The following is an 18,252-nucleotide window of genomic DNA, read 5'->3' as shown; positions in this document are numbered from 1 at the left end:
GTTTGAGACTTAGTTTTGTTTTACTTTATTTAGCTAAGGCAAAAGTATTATTTTCTTTAAGTGTAAAATCTAAGAACAAGCAGTTTCTGTTTTTCGAAAGACTAATTCTGTTATGTTAAAGCCAAAATTTGGCCGAAGATAAAAATAACTTCGTATTCTTGTATTAATAAGAACTTTAGTTTCAGTGCCGCCAGCTTGGCGAAGAATGAGTAAAGTAAAAATTTATTTTTCTCTTATTCATTTTATGGTAAATTGTAAAAATCATATGTATTAGAATTTTGTAAATATACGTAAATACTTGAAAGTTATGTAAAAGTAGAAATTAGTCTAGAAGCATAAAATTTTAGATGCTAAAAGTAAATGCTCAAAAGCAATGAATTCAAATTTAAGTATTAAACTGTAGATAAAATCATGCTTTAGAGCGAAAGCCTGCATGTCTAAAGATGAATGAGGGGGAAGTTAGAATGAATGTGTTTTGTAGGGTTCTCCACCTACACTTGAATTTTAAGAATGTTAAAGTAGTTCATCGAGTTGTAGAATGTCGAGTAAGGTGTGTCTATTTGGTCGTTGAATTCTAACAAATCATTGTGGTTAGGGAAAGTGTTGCAATACTAAAACACGAATATTCCCGTTTGACACCACACATGGTGGAGAGCCAGGGTAAAGTTAAATTCATGTTTGAATACTTGAATGAATGTGAATTAAGTAGTAACTAAGGAAAAGAAATCGTTCAAAAACAAAAACTTATTGAGTGTCAAGAAAGTGTAAATTATAATGTATTTAGAAAGATACTGATACTTATTCCTTCCAGATGCTGGAAGGAAGAGAACAGATTGATTGCTGAAATCCATGAAAAGTTGCTGTAAGAAGAGAGAATTAAATAAGTATACACAGAAATTTATTATACCTTTTGTGAGATAACAGATTTTTTTTATGTAAACGAGGCTTTTAAAATTTAGTTCAGAATTGTAGAAACTATTCAACAGGTCGTTTGTGGGACCTGCTTCCAATTTTTCCAAATTCTGGCAGCGGCAAATGTAGGGTTTATATTTATTTTAACTAACATTTATTTTAAGTTTAAATTATCTTTCCTGTCAAGCCTTACTTTCCCCTGGTATTGCCAATGCCAGAGTATGTAAATTTTAGTAGAGCGCGCAAGGATTCAAATTATCAGCGGAAGTATTCTGAGTTAAATAGAAAGGAAACGAGTTCGAAAGGGTGCTTTCTTGCTTCACGAGTGTAGAGGTGGCTAGTTAGAAATTGAAGAACCACGCGTTTCGGCCTGTGTGCTTGCCTCGGCAAATTGTTAATCCTTCAACATAATATTCAGAGTTTCCTGAATTATCAGCGGTATTTTAGAACGCGGTGAGGTTAGTTACGTTTAGAGAGCCTCGTAGTTAGTCTGTTGTTATTATCTCTTTTCAGTTTCTTATTTTTATTTTACCGCCGGGTCGGCGTAGTTTGTGAGCGTCAAGAGCACGCATTTGTAATTTCTAAAGTTGAATAAAAAGGGATTTAAACCCGTCTCAAGACTTTGGTCTATTTCCAGTTCTCAGCAGTCACCACTTTGTTGCGTGCAGGTTGGAAGCGCGCAACTTTACAAGATTATCTCGATTATTTAGTTAATTAATAACAATGGGTATTGTTTGCATTTCCATAGTCAATGGTAATTTGTAATGATTGTTTCAAGCTTGATTTTAGCTTATTTCCTACAACATATGCTTATGTCAATCAATAACAGTACTTACTAAAAAATTTATATTTCTTACTAAGTTTATAAAGAGTTTGTTAATGAGTATTTATAGCAGCATTCATTTCCTCCTTATTATTCACTGAATTTGCATCTGATATATATTTCTGTGATAAATAAATGTTGTTGTTTTTTTAAGTCAGAAATAAAACTATAAAGTAAAGTTGAAAGTTAATAAAAATCGAGTTAATTATAACTGAACTGAATGTTATATTTTTAGAAGTTTCTAGTCCAAAAGCACTATTAGTCTCGAAACACTATTTTATGTTCTTTCAGTTTAATGAGTTGCTTCACTTTTCGTTCGAGTCTGATACCATTCAGAAAAACGTAAAATATTATTATTTCATTTTTAATATATATGTTATTAATTAACAAACTAAACGATTTAAAAGCATTAGATGCAGTTCTTGAGAATATCATTTTTCACTTTTTCATTTGATTGGTTTAATAAAAATGCATTTATCTCAAGATATACTTAATTAAAAACACTAAACATTTTTACAGAATAACATTACATATCTTTTGCTTTTAAATATACAGGAGCTATGTAACGTCTCCATGTTAAAGCATCTAATATGCTATAAAATTTTCCACTATTCCACCTGGCCCATCTCTATCGATAGATCCATACTGATACATTATAACAAAACCTTGAAAGATCTCTTTGAGCCCTTTTGAGCATTTTACATTCATTTTTTTATTTTTATTAGCACAAAAGGGCTATTAATTTCGTTCTGGCATTTTTTGTCGTTCATTATAAAACGGCGTTGTTTCACTTTTGAAATTGTTGCCACCAAATATTAGAGCCGTGCATTATATTTAAAGAAATTAAATAATGAAGAATATGCATGAATGTATGCCTGTGTCTCGCATTGAATATGGGCATCTGGAAGTCCAATCTGTTTTCTTATCTATTTCATATTTTATAAAACTTTAACGAATTTTTGATTAGCAAACTCAACGATTTCAAAGGGAGCAATGGAAAAAAGAATTATCTCCATTTTTTTTCCTCTGTACGAGGGGAAAAAAATCTCCTGGGGTCGAGACTATGTATCGGAAATTCTAAAGAAAGGCTCTTTTAAATATTTTGTGATATTTCTATTGAATTTATTTTCATGGTTTAAGTGCGGAGGATATGATATTTAATAAATAAAAGTAACACACAAAGCGTTAAAAAAAAGCCCCTTTGGGCGTAATATAAAACCTGCATACTTTCAGATTTTTTTTAAACATTTTACTCAAATTTTATGAATTTTTCTAAAGATATATATTTATTACCCAGAATATTGCACCACTGGGAAAGAAATTAGAAAATAGCGTAAATTTACTTAACAGCAGATTTACCATGCAAGGCAAACAGATTTGGTGTCTAAGACTATGACATAACACTCTTTACCATGAACCACAATCATAATTTCTACATTGTATAGAATTTCATGGAAGACAAAAAAGAATCAGTCGATATTATGTTCACCTGAACTCAAATGGCATGCATAAAATTAGCAGGACAATATAATTACTTAGTCGGTAATTGAACGTATTCCATATGAGATTAATAATAAGGGGTAAATAATGCGATCATGAAGTAAATTAAGAATCCTTATTTGGCACTAAAAATATTTTATTCTATTTAATGCTTGCAAAACTGTGCTCAATCTGTTCATAAAGATTCTGCTTTGTTAAATTATTTGCACTGCAGAGATCATTTAAATTATAAGAGATCTTCTCTTTCTGAAACTTTACCATGTACCACTGGATGTTCAGAGTTCAGTCTACTTTTACAAGGCAAAATGAAAATCGCTAGTAGAGTTGTACTACGAATTTAAATGTCGAAAATTTCGAGTGAATGAATTACGTGGAGTTTGACATTCCCTTTACAAAGGATTTGTTTCCCAATTTATGATCTTAACTCATTTGAAAATAAAATGCAGTGGCATTCATTATATCCGTGAGTTCAAAATTAGTGGCAATCGCTAACTTTAACGGTAAAGATCTAGTGATAGCAAGTGCAAAAGGATTTGTCTTTTACAAGAAGCAAGGACATCTAGTACAAGATGAACTTCCGTCGGTCATCAGAGGTTTCAAAACATGCATACATTGCAGATAGTAATCTTCTCGAAATTTAATGTATATTTCTGTACCATGTATCTCATAGTAGTACGTCTGACATTCATCTATCTTTTGGTACTGAATTCAAAATCCTGCGATGACGTTTCTTTCCAAGGAAAAGGAGATATCACGGAAGGAAATTTCAATCTTTCACAATTCAGCAATTCTCCTCCACTTCACAACAAGTACTTGAACATTTGATACTCTTGTTTCAGATGTCATACAATAACATAATAAGACTCTCAAGTTCTCAATGGGTAAGTCCTCTTTATATTGTACTAAAAAAAGATGGTAATCTTCGCCCATATGGAGATAATAGACAGCTAAACGATAGAACAGTTCCTGATAGACAGCCTATTCCTAGGATTGAGGACTTCCATCATATTTCAAAAGATACAAATATTTATTCCACAACAGATTTACTTAAAGCCTACTATCAAGTGTCAATTACCATAGAAGACAGATGTAAAACTGCTACTATTACTCCTTTTGAATTATACAAATTTAAAGTAATTAATGAGCTTTGGTTTCAGAAATACACAATCAGCGTTTCAAAGATTTATAAATAAAGTTCTTTCTGGTATAAATTTTGCTTTTCCTTACTTAGTTGACATTCTGATAGCATCAGCTAGTGAAGAACGACACAGAATCCTTTCGAAGCTAGTGTTTGAAAAATTAAACGACTATGGACTCCGCTTTAACGTTTCCAAATCCATAATCTGGCACACACAAAAATAGAATTCTTGGGTAACTTAATTATTCCTCAAGGATCACGACCTTCACCTGACAAAGTCCAAACTTTTATTAATTACAAACTTCGAACAACAGTTCACGAACTCAGAACATTCTTAAACCTTATTAATTTTTATCGGCGATATTTAAAAAATGCATCAAAAAACCAACCTATCCTACATGACTACCTTAAAGGAGCACGGAAAAAAGATAAATGGAAAATTCAGTGGACAGATGAAGCTAAGGAACAATTTCAAAGATGATTTAGTCAATCACTCTTATCAGTTCCGAATCATGAAATACCTCTGGCGTTATATACAAATGCTTCAGACTCGGCGATTGGAGTAGTACTTCAACAATTTGAAGATAAGGAACGGAAACCTCTTGCATTTTATTCGAAAAAACTAGACGAAGCACAAACGCATTACGATAAAGAGTTACTAGGAATTTACCTATCCATCAAGCATTACAAATTTTAATGGAAGGAAGAACATTTAAAAGAGTCACAGAACATAAACCCATAATCTTTGCATTTGAAAAAAAGCAGAAAAGCATCACCTCGTCAATTTAGACATTTTACAATACGTCTCTCAATTTTCAACTGATGTACAGCACATAGAACGTCAAGACATCATCTTGCAGATACTTTATCTAGAATTGAAAAAATTTCTTCGGTCGACTACGATAAAATTGCAGATGAACAAATCGTGGATAAGGAATTTCAAAGTTTGAAGACATCAGCAATTTCCCTGAACTTCAAGCAGTATCCGCTACCTTCTGGGAAGTATTTGTGGTGTGAAACTTGAACGAATAATATCAGACCATATCCCTGACAGTCATCGCAAGAAAATATTTCAGTAAATGCATAACGCAGCCCATCCTGGCAAAGTCATCTGTAAAGCTCTTATCGTCTAAATTCATTTGGCCAAGTACCCGTAAAAATGTGCAGATTTAGACTCTATTTTGCATGGCTTGCCAAAACACTAAGATTAGTCGGCACTCAAAATCAAGTTTCGTTGATTTTCGACTGCCTTCAAAACGATTTTTTGGTGCATATTGATTTCATTGGATCCCTATCGCCATCAAATGAGAATATTTACTGTCTCACTTGCATCGACTGGTACTCTAACTGAATGGAAGTGATTCCACTTAACAACATTGCAGTAGACAAAATTGCCAAAGCATTTTATTCTAACTGGATTTCAAGATTTGGTACACCATGTCGCCTAGTCACAGATTGGGGAACACAGTTTAGTTCAGAGCTGTTCAACAACGTATCAAAAACGTGTGGAATAAAATTGCAACATACAACGGCTTACCATCCCCAAGCAAATGAGAAGGTCGAGCGCCTCCATAGATCTCTCAATAGCGCACTTATGGCACACAGTAGTCTGGCCTGGAGTGAAACACTTCCAATCTGTTCTTCTTTGCCTACGGACAGCTATGCAAGAAGACTCTGCATACACCATTGCTCAAATGTTTATGGGCAAAATATGCGATTACCTGGAAAATGTTTCCAAAGTAGCACATCTCCTAAACCACCTGATATTTTTCTCAAGCAGCTAAAAACAAACTATGGAACAAATTGGGGGACCAATAACAGTATCCGATAAATATGTCCAAAACATATTCATACCTAAAATTTGAAAACAACATCACATATGTTTATTCGCAAAGGCAGGTTAAAAAGCAATTAAAATCTCCTTACGATGGTCCTTTCCAAGTGGTTGATAGAAAAGAAAAATATTTTACTATGAAAATCAATGAAAAAGACGTTACAGTGTCTATTGACTGATTAAAGCCTACATATTTCTTGCAAATACCAGACGTTACTACGAAGCAATCAACAACGTCAATAAGACAACCTGCCAAACTCCAGCAGACTTACCTCCTAAAATTAAAAAGCTTCCTACAAAAAATAGTCGCGTATAGTACGGACAAACCCTGCGCGATTTTGGGATTAGCATTTATATATACCTATAATGTAATTTTGTAAATAGCGTGTTTTGAAGATAATAATATGGTCTACCGTAACTTAGTTACTGGAAAGGGAGTACTGTTGTGACTTATACAGAAATTTTTAAAATGGTTATTATCGTTTTATTTGTTTTTTGTTGTTTTTGGAAAGGCAACGAAACGATTATTCACTTTCATTGTTCTAAAAATTGTGTATGTTCGCTAAGAGTTTTAATAAAGATTACTTTCGAATAAAAATTGCGAACTAAAGTTATTTAAAGAAACGGATTTCTTATTATGAACATTAATTTGGAGTCAGGAGCCAATAAATCTACTTAAAATCTCCTTTTTTGAATCACATCCATTCTTTTAGCTTGATAGCACGTGAGAATTTCTGCTGAAGTTTCCGATTGTGGTGCCAATATAGCAACTTTAAAAGTGCTCCGTCGTGTACACATTGTTTAATCAAAGACACACAAGTCTCTTCTACAAAACTCGAAATATCTTTCTAAATTTGGCCAGCTTTAGCTGAAAACGTTTGATTTCTACGAGTATTTAAAACATAGGTCCTTTGCTTGTTAGATAACTGCGCTTTATTTCCGAGCGATATTAAAATCCTAAGAATAACAAAAACACAGACGAAACATGCACAATGTCTGAGATGTATGCTCTATCCCATTCGCTTCTGAACTGGAAGGTAATATCTCTTCCCAGCCGGTTATTTCGCTTTCAGAGGAGAGGAAATTCCGACATAATTTGAAGCACGATCGTTTGGGGAGCAGACGATATTATTCCTACTTTTGCTTCTAGAAACAAAAATGAGGTTTTCTTTTCAAGCCGTTTGGCAGCAAAGTGCTGAATAATACTGAATGATACTTTTATATATATAAAAATGATTCCAGCTTTTTTTTCAACTCGCTGAACCTCTTTTACAGGAGCAAAGGGAGCATTTTTTTCTCAAACGAAATAAAAAATATTATAAAAATGTGCTTTTTTATGTGGGATCTAAATATTTATTTATCCAGCACTGGAGAATAATATGATCAGATCTATATTTTTTCTCTACTACGTGAGTTACGGGGTCATATTTTCTGGAAGATTTCTTTTACCTCTTTTGGTACAATAAAGATGCCTCAGTTGAGAAATAAAAAATCCTGCTCTTTTCTTTTTTCGCCAAAAAAGAGATCTAGAAAAGAGTAAACGCTTTATTTATGATCTTAGCTTGTTTTTTATATTGCTTTCCTAAAAGTATTAAATTTCTTGATTAAAATTAGGATCTTCTGCTACTAAAGTTTATAGTTCGCAGAAAGTAGAAATAAATGGAATACTGTATGTTAAAATTATATTGTGTAGTAAATCTCTGTCGAGTATATAGTATATGCAATGCAAAGTTAGGGATATAAAATAAAAATTTGTATTTTTAACATAAATCAAACTTAACGAAAACAGTTATAAACTGTCTTTTGGGGAGAGGAACGTTAATTCTCAAGAATTTATTTCTTTAGTCCTGGTTTAGAGGATATCTCAAATTTAATAAACATGTTAACAAGAACATTATTAACACGAAATTACCTACATCACTGAAATTACCTTATATTAACATTTACAGCGGAACAGAATATGAAACATTATACGAAACATTATAGTTTGTTACTTTAAAATAGACACTTCAAGGCCTTTACAAGCCCTGCCTCAGTCGCAGTCTAAACTCATGTTGTCATCACAGCGTAGCATTTATTTTCTTCACGTCACTTGAGACTTCACCTCGAGTCCGCCTTTATTAGCATGCTTCTTATAAAGCGCAACACGCTAAAAAGAAATGAATTAGGGAAAAATAAAGTGAGCCGACCTTTTCTTCGCATTTGTTGTTCCCAAGTTTACGAGTCGAATTGGAAGGACGAATTTGATCAGAAAGTTAATATTTTAAAATTATATAGTATCAAGTTGACATCATTCATTAATGTTAATGTTAAATGTCGATTTGTATCCTTCCTAGATTGTAAGATTTATTTTAACATCGCAACTTATTTAATTAATGCTACGTTATTTCTTACATACTGAATATTTTTTGCACCTTTACAGTTCATCTACTCAATCCGAAAATTTAAACTTCATCTATACTAATTCAATATTAATCTACATTCTACAGTAAATGTAAGCAAAAAGAGGAATGAATCAAGATTGCTTTGAAAATGTTATCACTGTTCTAAGAACTAAAACCAAATTTTCGAGAAAGAACTTTAAGAAGTATTATAGTATATCCGTGCGTGGAAATACTGGCAGCATGCTGTGTATACGATGCTTCTTTTCTTTAATGTATTTTCTTTAAATATTTTCGATGTAAGAACAAAAAATAAAAATAATCATAATTCGGAAATAGAAATTAGAAAAAGGAATTATTATTTTAATCTTCTGTCGAGATAAAAAAAAAAAAAAAAAAAAAAAAAAAAAAAAAAAAAAAAAAAACATTTATTCGTTTAGGTTTAAGTCTATTAAGAAATTTGTACAAAGTTTTTAGTATTAAGAAATTTGTACAAGTTTTTAGTATTTCTTGCTTTCAGTGTTGAGGCAAAATAAGCACAAAATACATAAAATTATAAAGCTAAAATTGGCAAACAATAGTTCACCATAGTTTACACTCTTTTGCACTCTAATAAAGCTATAATAAAATTTATAGTATCTGAGAATTAAAATGTGTGTGCGTATATTGTGAAACGTATTCTTAAGAAATGTTATTAAAAATATGCTTTTCGAATTGAAATGTATTAAAGAAGATAAAAATTAATTTAATAATGCCAATTTGAAACCCAATTAGAATTGTATTATAAAATAGAAATTTCTCCAAAAAAATTATGAAAACTTATCTAATGTTCTTACGGAATTTTGCAAATTTCCTTGCATATATAACAAAGAAGTTACATGTTATTTAGAAAGTTTAAATTTATATTAATATTTCTGGGCCTTACTTGATTCAATGTCGTCATCTGTTGTTCTAAAATCACCGTCTCCTCTCTTTTCATCTTTTGGTCCTTTGTTAAATGGAGGCTTCCTACGGAAAAATAGAACATATTTCAATTATTGCATAATTATGTTAAAATATATATAGAAATTCTTATTCACACGTTTAGTCACTTAGTTACTTAGGCTTTTAATTAGTTGCTAAAAATATAACTACGAGAACAAGTTTTATTATTGCATTGCTTTCATTTCTTCATTATATTATTATATAATAAACATTTACATTGCAAAGTGTCATATTTGTCATTTTTCTAATATTTTGTATGCAGATAAACTCGTTTTACTATTATGAAAATAAAAAATATGCTCCAAAACTTAAAAAAATAACTTATAAATAATAGAAGCACGAAGGTTACAGATATAGTTACGAAATCTGTGACGTCACGGAAGAACAAACCTTTCAGCATAGTAACCCTGAGGAGTAATACCGGGTATAACGTCTACACGGCTAATCAGGCGGGAATTGCAAGAAAGGAAAGAAAAGTAATCCATATTTAAAAGAACAGAAAAATCATAATTTAAACAATGAAGCTTTAAACTTAGTATACATTATTTTTTGCTGGGAGATATCTGGGTGCAGGATTTAAACTTTTAACATTTTGACAGTGCTTCCCCTTTCTACACACAGGTTCATAGTTGAAAGGTTGAAAGATCAAAGCCCCCCGTAATAGAGCCCCATCGTCTTATTTAACCACACTAACGGATTATCATTAGTCTGAATAATGAATTTATGAGGTCCGTTTAGATAGAATTTTGACTTTTGTACTGCAAAGACAACGACAGCATACTTCCTTTAGATCGCAATGCACTTCTGTTTAAGTAGGTGGAAACGCTTTGCTAAGATACATTGTTGGATGGCTCTTCGCCATTACTATTTATCTTTGTTTGTACAACGTAAACACTAATATTAAAAGAATTGCATTGAACGATAAATGGTTACGAAAAGCTCGAATTGTGTAAGACTAGATTTTCTGGTAACAGTTCATTGACTTCAACAAACGTTTTTTAAATCAAATATCCAATTTTTAGTTGATTTTCAACATTCCCCTTCTAACAGATTTGTTAATGGTGCAAAAACCACAGAAAAGTTGGAAATATACCTTCAATAATGACTCGGAAGTCTTGAAAATGATCTGATATGTGTTTTCATGGTAGGTGTACAGTCCACGAAGTCATTTCAATTTATTTATTATATTTACGTCTTCCCGTCTTCTTTGACCTTGTTCTAGTACATGACCATAATATTTCACGGCCGTTTGCACAAACTAGCATTTCGAAGGCTTAATATGCAGTTTAGAAATTTTCATTTTTTCAAGATAATTTCGGGGTATTTCAACTGTTCATCCCAGGTTGGCGAGATTACTACGACGTCGTCAATATAGGGTACAGAAAATTTCTCACAGTTTTTGACATCAAACGGCTAAAATTATATGGCGCAAATTTTAACCTGGATGGTAACCTTAAGGGTTTGAGGGTGCAAAACTTGTCAAGAAAGCAACGTAATGCTGGGCTCTTTTATTTACTGGCATCTGTCAGTAACCTCGAGTAAGACCTAGAACAGTTATATATCTGGTAGATGACACTTTTTCTACTAACTAGTTTGTGCAATATTTGGCATGGGAAAATATTGTTTTCAAGTTGCTTTGTTCAAGCAACGATAATCAATGCATGATCTTGCCTCTTTTCGAGGAACATCAATCAGTACAATGAAGAGTTAAATCCGATTCACCTGGTTCTAGTACTTTGAGTTTTATCATCTTGTCTCTTTCAATTTTTAAAAATTGTCTGGCAGAGATTCGATAAAGTTTTCATATTACTTTACCTACTTCTAGTTCAACATCATGGTCTGTAAAGCATGCAGGTTCAATGAAGATAATACATGAATGCTTATATATCAACTGCTTTAAAGATGCCCGCTTATCTTCAGACAATAATGAATTTAACTGGAAACCTTGAAAAATTTCAGACATTTCAGTATTTGAACAGCACTTGAGTCTTGATATTTCATAGTCGTTTAAACTCTTTTCTAAATATAGTAAGCTTAAATTTTCTGCTCGTTAAAAATACGGTTTCAACATACTGATGTGGTACACCTAAGCTTTATTTTTCTCGGGAAACTTGATCATATAATTTGTCTTTGATAACTTTCGAACTATTTTTTCAGGACATACCCACTTAACCCATTTAACTAATACTTCGTTTGGCTTCGAAGGAGCCACAACTATAACTAAGTCTCCTTCTTGAAATTTACGTCCTACGGCTTTGTGACTGTACCATTTTTTTCTATTCTGTTTTGCCTTTAACTGTTTTTCTGTGGCTGTTTTGCCTTTAACTGTTTTTTGTGGCTGTTTTGCCTTTGACTGACAAGGTTTTCAGTTCTTTGGTTTCTTCCGTATGCTGGACAACGTTCTTGACATCACGTTGTTCGATTCATTAGTTCAAACACATATTCCACTATGCTTTTTTCTTTCTCTTCTTAGCCAGATAATTTTTCATATGATAGTACACTCAGCAAAGAAGTTAAGAGAAATTTCATATTTGATCTACGATCTCCAGAACTATTGGACAGATTTTAATAAAATTTGGTGTGAACATAGGTTGATATAATACAAACAAAATAAACATTCAGCAGTTATAATAGACAGACATGTTTGTGTGTAACACTCATGGGAAACTGAAGTTCTGAAACAGCGGTTGCAGAAGACATAAAAGAAATGGGTTAATAGGGAGTATGGTCCCCTCTTACAGCCATACAGGCCTCGAAGCGTGATGTCATGCTGGAAATAAGGCAGTTTATCAGTGTCTGTGGCAACTGGTCCCCCTATTTCAACAACGCTGTTTTCAGTTCCTGGATGGTTCTCGTAGGGCTGTTGCGAGTTGCAATTGCCCTCCCCAGTGCGTCCCAGAGATGCTGTATAGAGTTGAGGTCTAGAGATCTGGCTGGCCAATCCCTCCGGCGAATATCCTCACTATCGAGAAATTCGCCGACCAGAAGAACTCTATGTGGCCTCGCGTCCTGTAAGATGAACTCGGGACCTACTGTACCCCGGAAAAGGCGAACATAGGGCTTCAAGACCTCATCCCTATACCTCACACCAGTCATAGAGACCCTGTCAAAGACGTGGAGAGGTCTGCGGCCATCTAACATGATGCCTGCCCAGACCATTACACCGTCCCCGCCATAATTGTTGATTTAGCGGACATTGGAGGGTAGGTAGCGGGTCCCTGGTTCTCTCCATATGAAAGTACGGCGAGAATCGGTGTTTAGGCTAAAACGGGACTCGTCAGTGAACAGAACGGTCGCCCATTGCTCCGTACTCCAATCACTATGCTGCCTGCGCCATGCTAATCGGACTCTCCTGTCCGTAGACGTAAATGGGAGGCAAACAGCCGGTCTTCTGACAAACATCCCTCTCTCATTCAGTCTTTTGGAAACAGTCACCCTTGTTAAACGGGTTCCTGTGGCTGCATACAGGTCCCGAGAGAGTTGAAAAGCTGTGGCTCCTCTGTTACGCCTTGCTAAAATGGACAAATAGCGATCTTCTCTGACAGTCGTGGCTCTTAGACGACCTTTCCCAGGCTTTCTCTCGATAGATGTGTTTCCATAGGTTGCACACGACGCTGGGCGATAAATTAAACTCTCTGCATAACCGGACTTGCGATTGGTCTACCTCTAACTTCCTCACAATTCGCCATTTCATTCCATCATCTAAACGCCGGTGGTTACACATTTTTACTGTTCCAATGCTACAAAATTTACAAAATTAAATTAATTACAAAATTTAATCGATTGTTACAAAATAACACCAAGAAATTCGGAGTTTTGCCAGCGAACGCAATTCTTCTTACCCTCCACGCGCTTATAGAACCTGTTTTTCTGCTGGCTCCGCCTACACACACATGTACGCTTACGTATTTTCCGCACAAGATTTGCATTTTTATCTAGAAGCAGTGGTTTTTATTTCAGTTCAATTCTTTTTATGTAATTCGATAAAATATGCAAATTCTCTTAATTTATTTCACTAGTGTATAAATGGAGTCAGCAAATTTCAGCCGTGAAGTAATTCTGCTGGACAGAACCTTGTACTGTCGCGTATAGTAATTGAAAGAGAAAATAAAACCTGAGATACGATTTTTTACTAGTCTGGACTAGATTCTAGAGATAGCACTCGAAGGATTATTTTTAAAGTTCTGTGCATTCTCTCTACAGGATTGCTTTAAGGGTGGTAAGCAGAACTTCGTACAACTTTATTTCTAAAATTTTCTAGGAAATTAGATATACGCTAACTCATAAAAGACGTCACTTGATTGCTCTACACCTCTTTTAGAAGTCCTATTCGAGTAAAATTTTTTAAAAAAATATCAACAATAGTATATGTACCAAATGAATTTTATTGCTCAATCCAACTATATTCATTGGTGATTCCCTAGCTGATATTTCCTGATTTTACAATTTAAGTCACTATGTATATCTAATTCACGTGCTTTTGCTTCCAGAGACAAACGATGTTCTTTCACTTCGTGAGCCAGGCGTTTTGCATTTGCTTCCTAAGCCTGGCGTTTTCTTTCGCTTCCTCAGCTCTTAGGCATTATTCTTCAAGTTCTCGATCCTCAGTTACTCGATTTGGAATTAATTTAACTTCTTTCTCGTCGTAAAATTTACTTCCAGTGATAAAGTTTTTAATTTCTTTAACCTCATCCTCACCTAATTATTACGCTACTTATATTAAATCTTGCTTTCCATCCCTGGCAAGACACTGCTATAATATAAAATTCTTGGGATGCATATAAAAACTAATTTTAAAAGGTTTTCGGTCAATATTAAAAAATTCAATTCGTAATATTAATTAGCTAGCGCAATCTAGCAGTTTAATTTTGGTTGTAAATCAGAAATTATAATATGACACAAAGAACTTTACTTCAAAGAAAAGCTTCAGTCACATATTTCACATTATAATAAAAACATGTGCCTTTCGTTCAATAAAGATCTGCTGCGATTGCTGAAGGAATACTATAGTTATTAAAAAAATTCAAGACTTTAAATTGATTCCCACAACAAAATTCTTGATTTGGGACTATTCACCACTGTAATGCATGAGCTCAATTTTTTTAAAAAAAAAGAACACTATACTATCAGACTAGTATATGATGATATACTGCTTCGATATGCTGTCGTCAAAAGGTAGAGAATGTCTTACTCGAAGGTAATCTCAGAAACAAGTTGAAGTATGATAGTGAAGTCTCTCAAGAAATATCAGCTGTATTCTAGTAATATGTGATGAAAAGTAGTTGAGTGGCAGCTTTATAGATTGGTGAATTAATAGATATCATCGCTGAGTCACTGGCAAATAATCCTACTTGAAGCGCTGGGGATGTCAAATATCTCTGGTGGACAGGAGGTAGACGGAAGACAGATTGCTAGAATGTGTTAAAAATGGAGAAACGTCAATAGAATGCTCTCAAGATTTTCTTTTTCTTCAACGCAAATAAAAAATTTATTTATGCCTAGCAAAGCAAAGTCCCAAATCAAGAAATCTGTTGTATGAATCAAGTTAAAGGCTTGAATTTTTAACTTACACTAGTATTCACTTATTAGCATCAATCTTAGCAGATTTTTATGAAACGGAAAACACATATTTTTATTGCAATGTGAGAAATGTGTTTGAGGTTATTCTTTGAAATAAAATACTTTGTGAGCGCAGTTGGAACGCTCACAGCATCTCTTTGACTCCACAGTATCAGAATCTGGGCCATCAATTTTTGGAATGGAGACTACTATTTGTTGATTATAATTGATATTGGTTAACATACTTCGATGGCAGTTTTATTATGCTAATCTGTTGGATCAATTACATGAACTCCAGAGCTCCAAGAAATTAAAGTTTAGACGTCTTAGACTATTATTCACTTGTGGCAGTTTCAACTTCGGTTAAGTAGATCCATCATATTCACTAGACCTGGATTCAAGTGACTTCTTTTTGTTTCATAAAACTGAAGTGGTATTTGCTTTTGCTTCTTTCAAATTAAAGTGGCGATAATCATTTGAAGTTAAGACATTCAGGAATAGTTTGAAGCTGTGAAAAAAAACCGTTTTTTCTTAACAGAATTCGATATTTAAGGGACCATCGTAGTTAGTGTATAAAAGTCAAGAGGAGTTATTCAGACAACTAAGAAAGTAGTTTTAGATATTTATTTTGCGAGAATGTATTAGGTTTAAGAATTATAGGACGTATTTCGTACTTTTCTTTCTCAAAACAATTTGCAATATTTTTACAATAAATAAGTTTATCCTTAATTTATTCAGCTATCCCCGCCCAATTTTATATTAATTTTACCTTTTCAGAATTTAAAGAGGATAACTCCGTGGTAAGTATTATTTCTCAAGGGAAAGCTTAGGAAAAGTATATAGTCTAATGAGTAGTCTTCTAATGTTATCGCAATGTGTATTTAAAGTCAGTTAAAGTTCTAACATCAGTAACTATGTACTTTCCCACATAATAACACAATATGCACTTAATAACATAATTTATATATATATATTATGTTATTGCAATAAATTAGAAGTTACTGCATCATATACTGAAAAACGTAAGGGTAAAAGCGCAGGGAGAGAAACAATCAAATAAATAAGATCTATTACTTTATATATTTTACTGTTATTAATATTTGCATAACCTCTTTTCATAAAACTTCTGTCATTAAAATTTAACAAAACTGTTTTTCGTTTTTTTAGAAAACAAGTATTTTATAACATTCTTTCCATTTGCATTTCAATGCAATCAAATACAAATGGTTATTTTGCAAACCAGAATTTGCTAAGCTTTGTTTGCCAAAGCCGCGATTGCAAACCAAAGTTTGAATGTGTGAAATGTGATGCTGAATAGTTTCAAAAACTGATTAAAATTTTATTCTCGGTCTTTTGAATTCCGGTGCTTTAATGCTTTTTTTTTAATTTAATTCCATCGAAACTCGCTGCCAATATAAACAATGAAGATATTCTATTTTATTCAAAGAATATAATCGAAAACTTTGTTTTCATAACTAAACAGAGATTTCACGAGAGGAGAAATATATCCTTCATTATTTATTCATAAATACAACTCTTTTATTAAGTTGCTGTATTTCTAACAAGAACAGTTATGAAATATTCACCAAAATGTGTAGCGAAATTCGTCTCCATGGCAACGGAGAATCCAATGATCAAAAATACCTACTTTCCTCGAAACTTACGCGTTGCATCTTCTCTATCACATACAAAATACGGAAATGAAAACCCCAAAACCCAATCTCTCCTACCAATATTCTCTATCACAACCAATAATCCCTTTCGTAATGTCATTTCAAACGCATTGAGTGCTTTTTATGAAGCGAAACCACAGATAGCCCAGTGTCATAAACCACGCATCAAAATAAATAGCAGAAAAGCGCACTAAACCCAACTTCTCGAACGTGTTATTCCGTGATCGGATGAAGTAAAAAATATAGTTACGCTTCGATTTATGAAGGAAGTATGCCTGGTAATGTATATTTATTTATTTATTTATTGCCTAGAACGAAAATCCCAGCATCAAAATTCATTGCTATACTATATCCTGGTTTCTTCTGAAGTGTATTGTTGTTTTGTTATTGTTTCCCATATTTTTCGTTTCCGAAACAGAAAGCAAAATAAATTCTTTCGAAGGGATGAGGAACAGAATTTACTCCTGTTATTTCAATAAACTAAATTCTCATTTATTAAAGAACTCGCTCTTTGTTTTCGTTACTGAATGGTAATTTCCTGTCGTTCTGCAATTCTTTAGCATTTATTAAATCAATGGTTCTCAAATTATTTTATCTCATGCGCCCCTTTCACCATCAAGAGAAGATCATTTTCCTCTCTCCTTTCCAAGATTTGAAAAATACATATATACATTTACTTAGCTTTAGATTATTTTCTAATGTATTTGTAGAATCATTAGGTTATTATGAAGCAGAAGACATGAAAATTGAACAATGCGCTCCTCGGGATTCGCAACTGGACCTCTCGAACACGTGCCGAATGTGCTACCGCTACACCACGAAGGCATGCAGAGAGGAAGAAAGAAATACCTCATATACTTCTCCTTTTAAAGGGCGACTGGGGATTAGAGGACCCAATCGCCAAATCCTGGTGCTGAAGGATCCTCACTAAAGAGGTGGTGGAGGATACACTCACTAAAGAGAGGAGCCGAGTAAGGGCTCTCAGAAGAAAAGCACAATCAGAAAGAGATCTCCAGGATCACCAGCAAAGAATGTTAGCCTGTAGAATAGCTAGAGCGATGTACAAAAAACACATAACTCTTGCGAAACTCAACTCGAGGAATATCTGCTCGAAAGTTCGCAGTTCTTTTGGTCCGCAGAAAAAAATTGCGTGTGATACGGTCTTTCGACCTACACAACTCACTACTCTTGTAAATCAACAGTCGGTTTCAATTTTAGAGATTGTACGCAAGATTCTCAATAGCATTTTTACAGAAGATAATCCAGACGATGATGATCAACAGCAAAAGAACTGAAGCAGCGATTTGAATCTGACTGCCGAATTCTAACTAATACAAGAGATCCCCCCCCAACCAAGGCTGAAGTGAACAATGTTGTGGAAGCATTGATCAGAAAAAAGGCACCAGGTTTTGATGGACTGGACAATGAAATTGTCAAACAAATTAATA

At 33.5% G+C, this 18,252-nt stretch overlaps 1 protein-coding gene across 1 annotated transcript in view; it reads right to left on the bottom strand.

Moving 5' to 3' along the window:
• Nucleotides 1-18,252, bottom strand: part of LOC118189344 (inactive tyrosine-protein kinase transmembrane receptor ROR1-like) — a 547,474-nt gene that overhangs the window by 254,308 nt on the left and 274,914 nt on the right. Inside the window, exon 3 of the mRNA XM_085825243.1 lies at nucleotides 9,514-9,596. Coding sequence (XP_085681369.1) covers nucleotides 9,514-9,596 — 83 coding nt within the window. The remainder of the gene's footprint in view (nucleotides 1-9,513; nucleotides 9,597-18,252) is intronic.

Source organism: Stegodyphus dumicola, chromosome 10, assembly GCF_044657685.1.
Source record: "Stegodyphus dumicola isolate Sdum_Otavi_A_Nest chromosome 10, ASM4465768v1".
Taxonomy (NCBI): domain Eukaryota; kingdom Metazoa; phylum Arthropoda; class Arachnida; order Araneae; family Eresidae; genus Stegodyphus; species Stegodyphus dumicola.
Note: the sequence above shows the minus strand (reverse complement) of the source record. Positions and strands in the feature narration are given on the sequence as shown.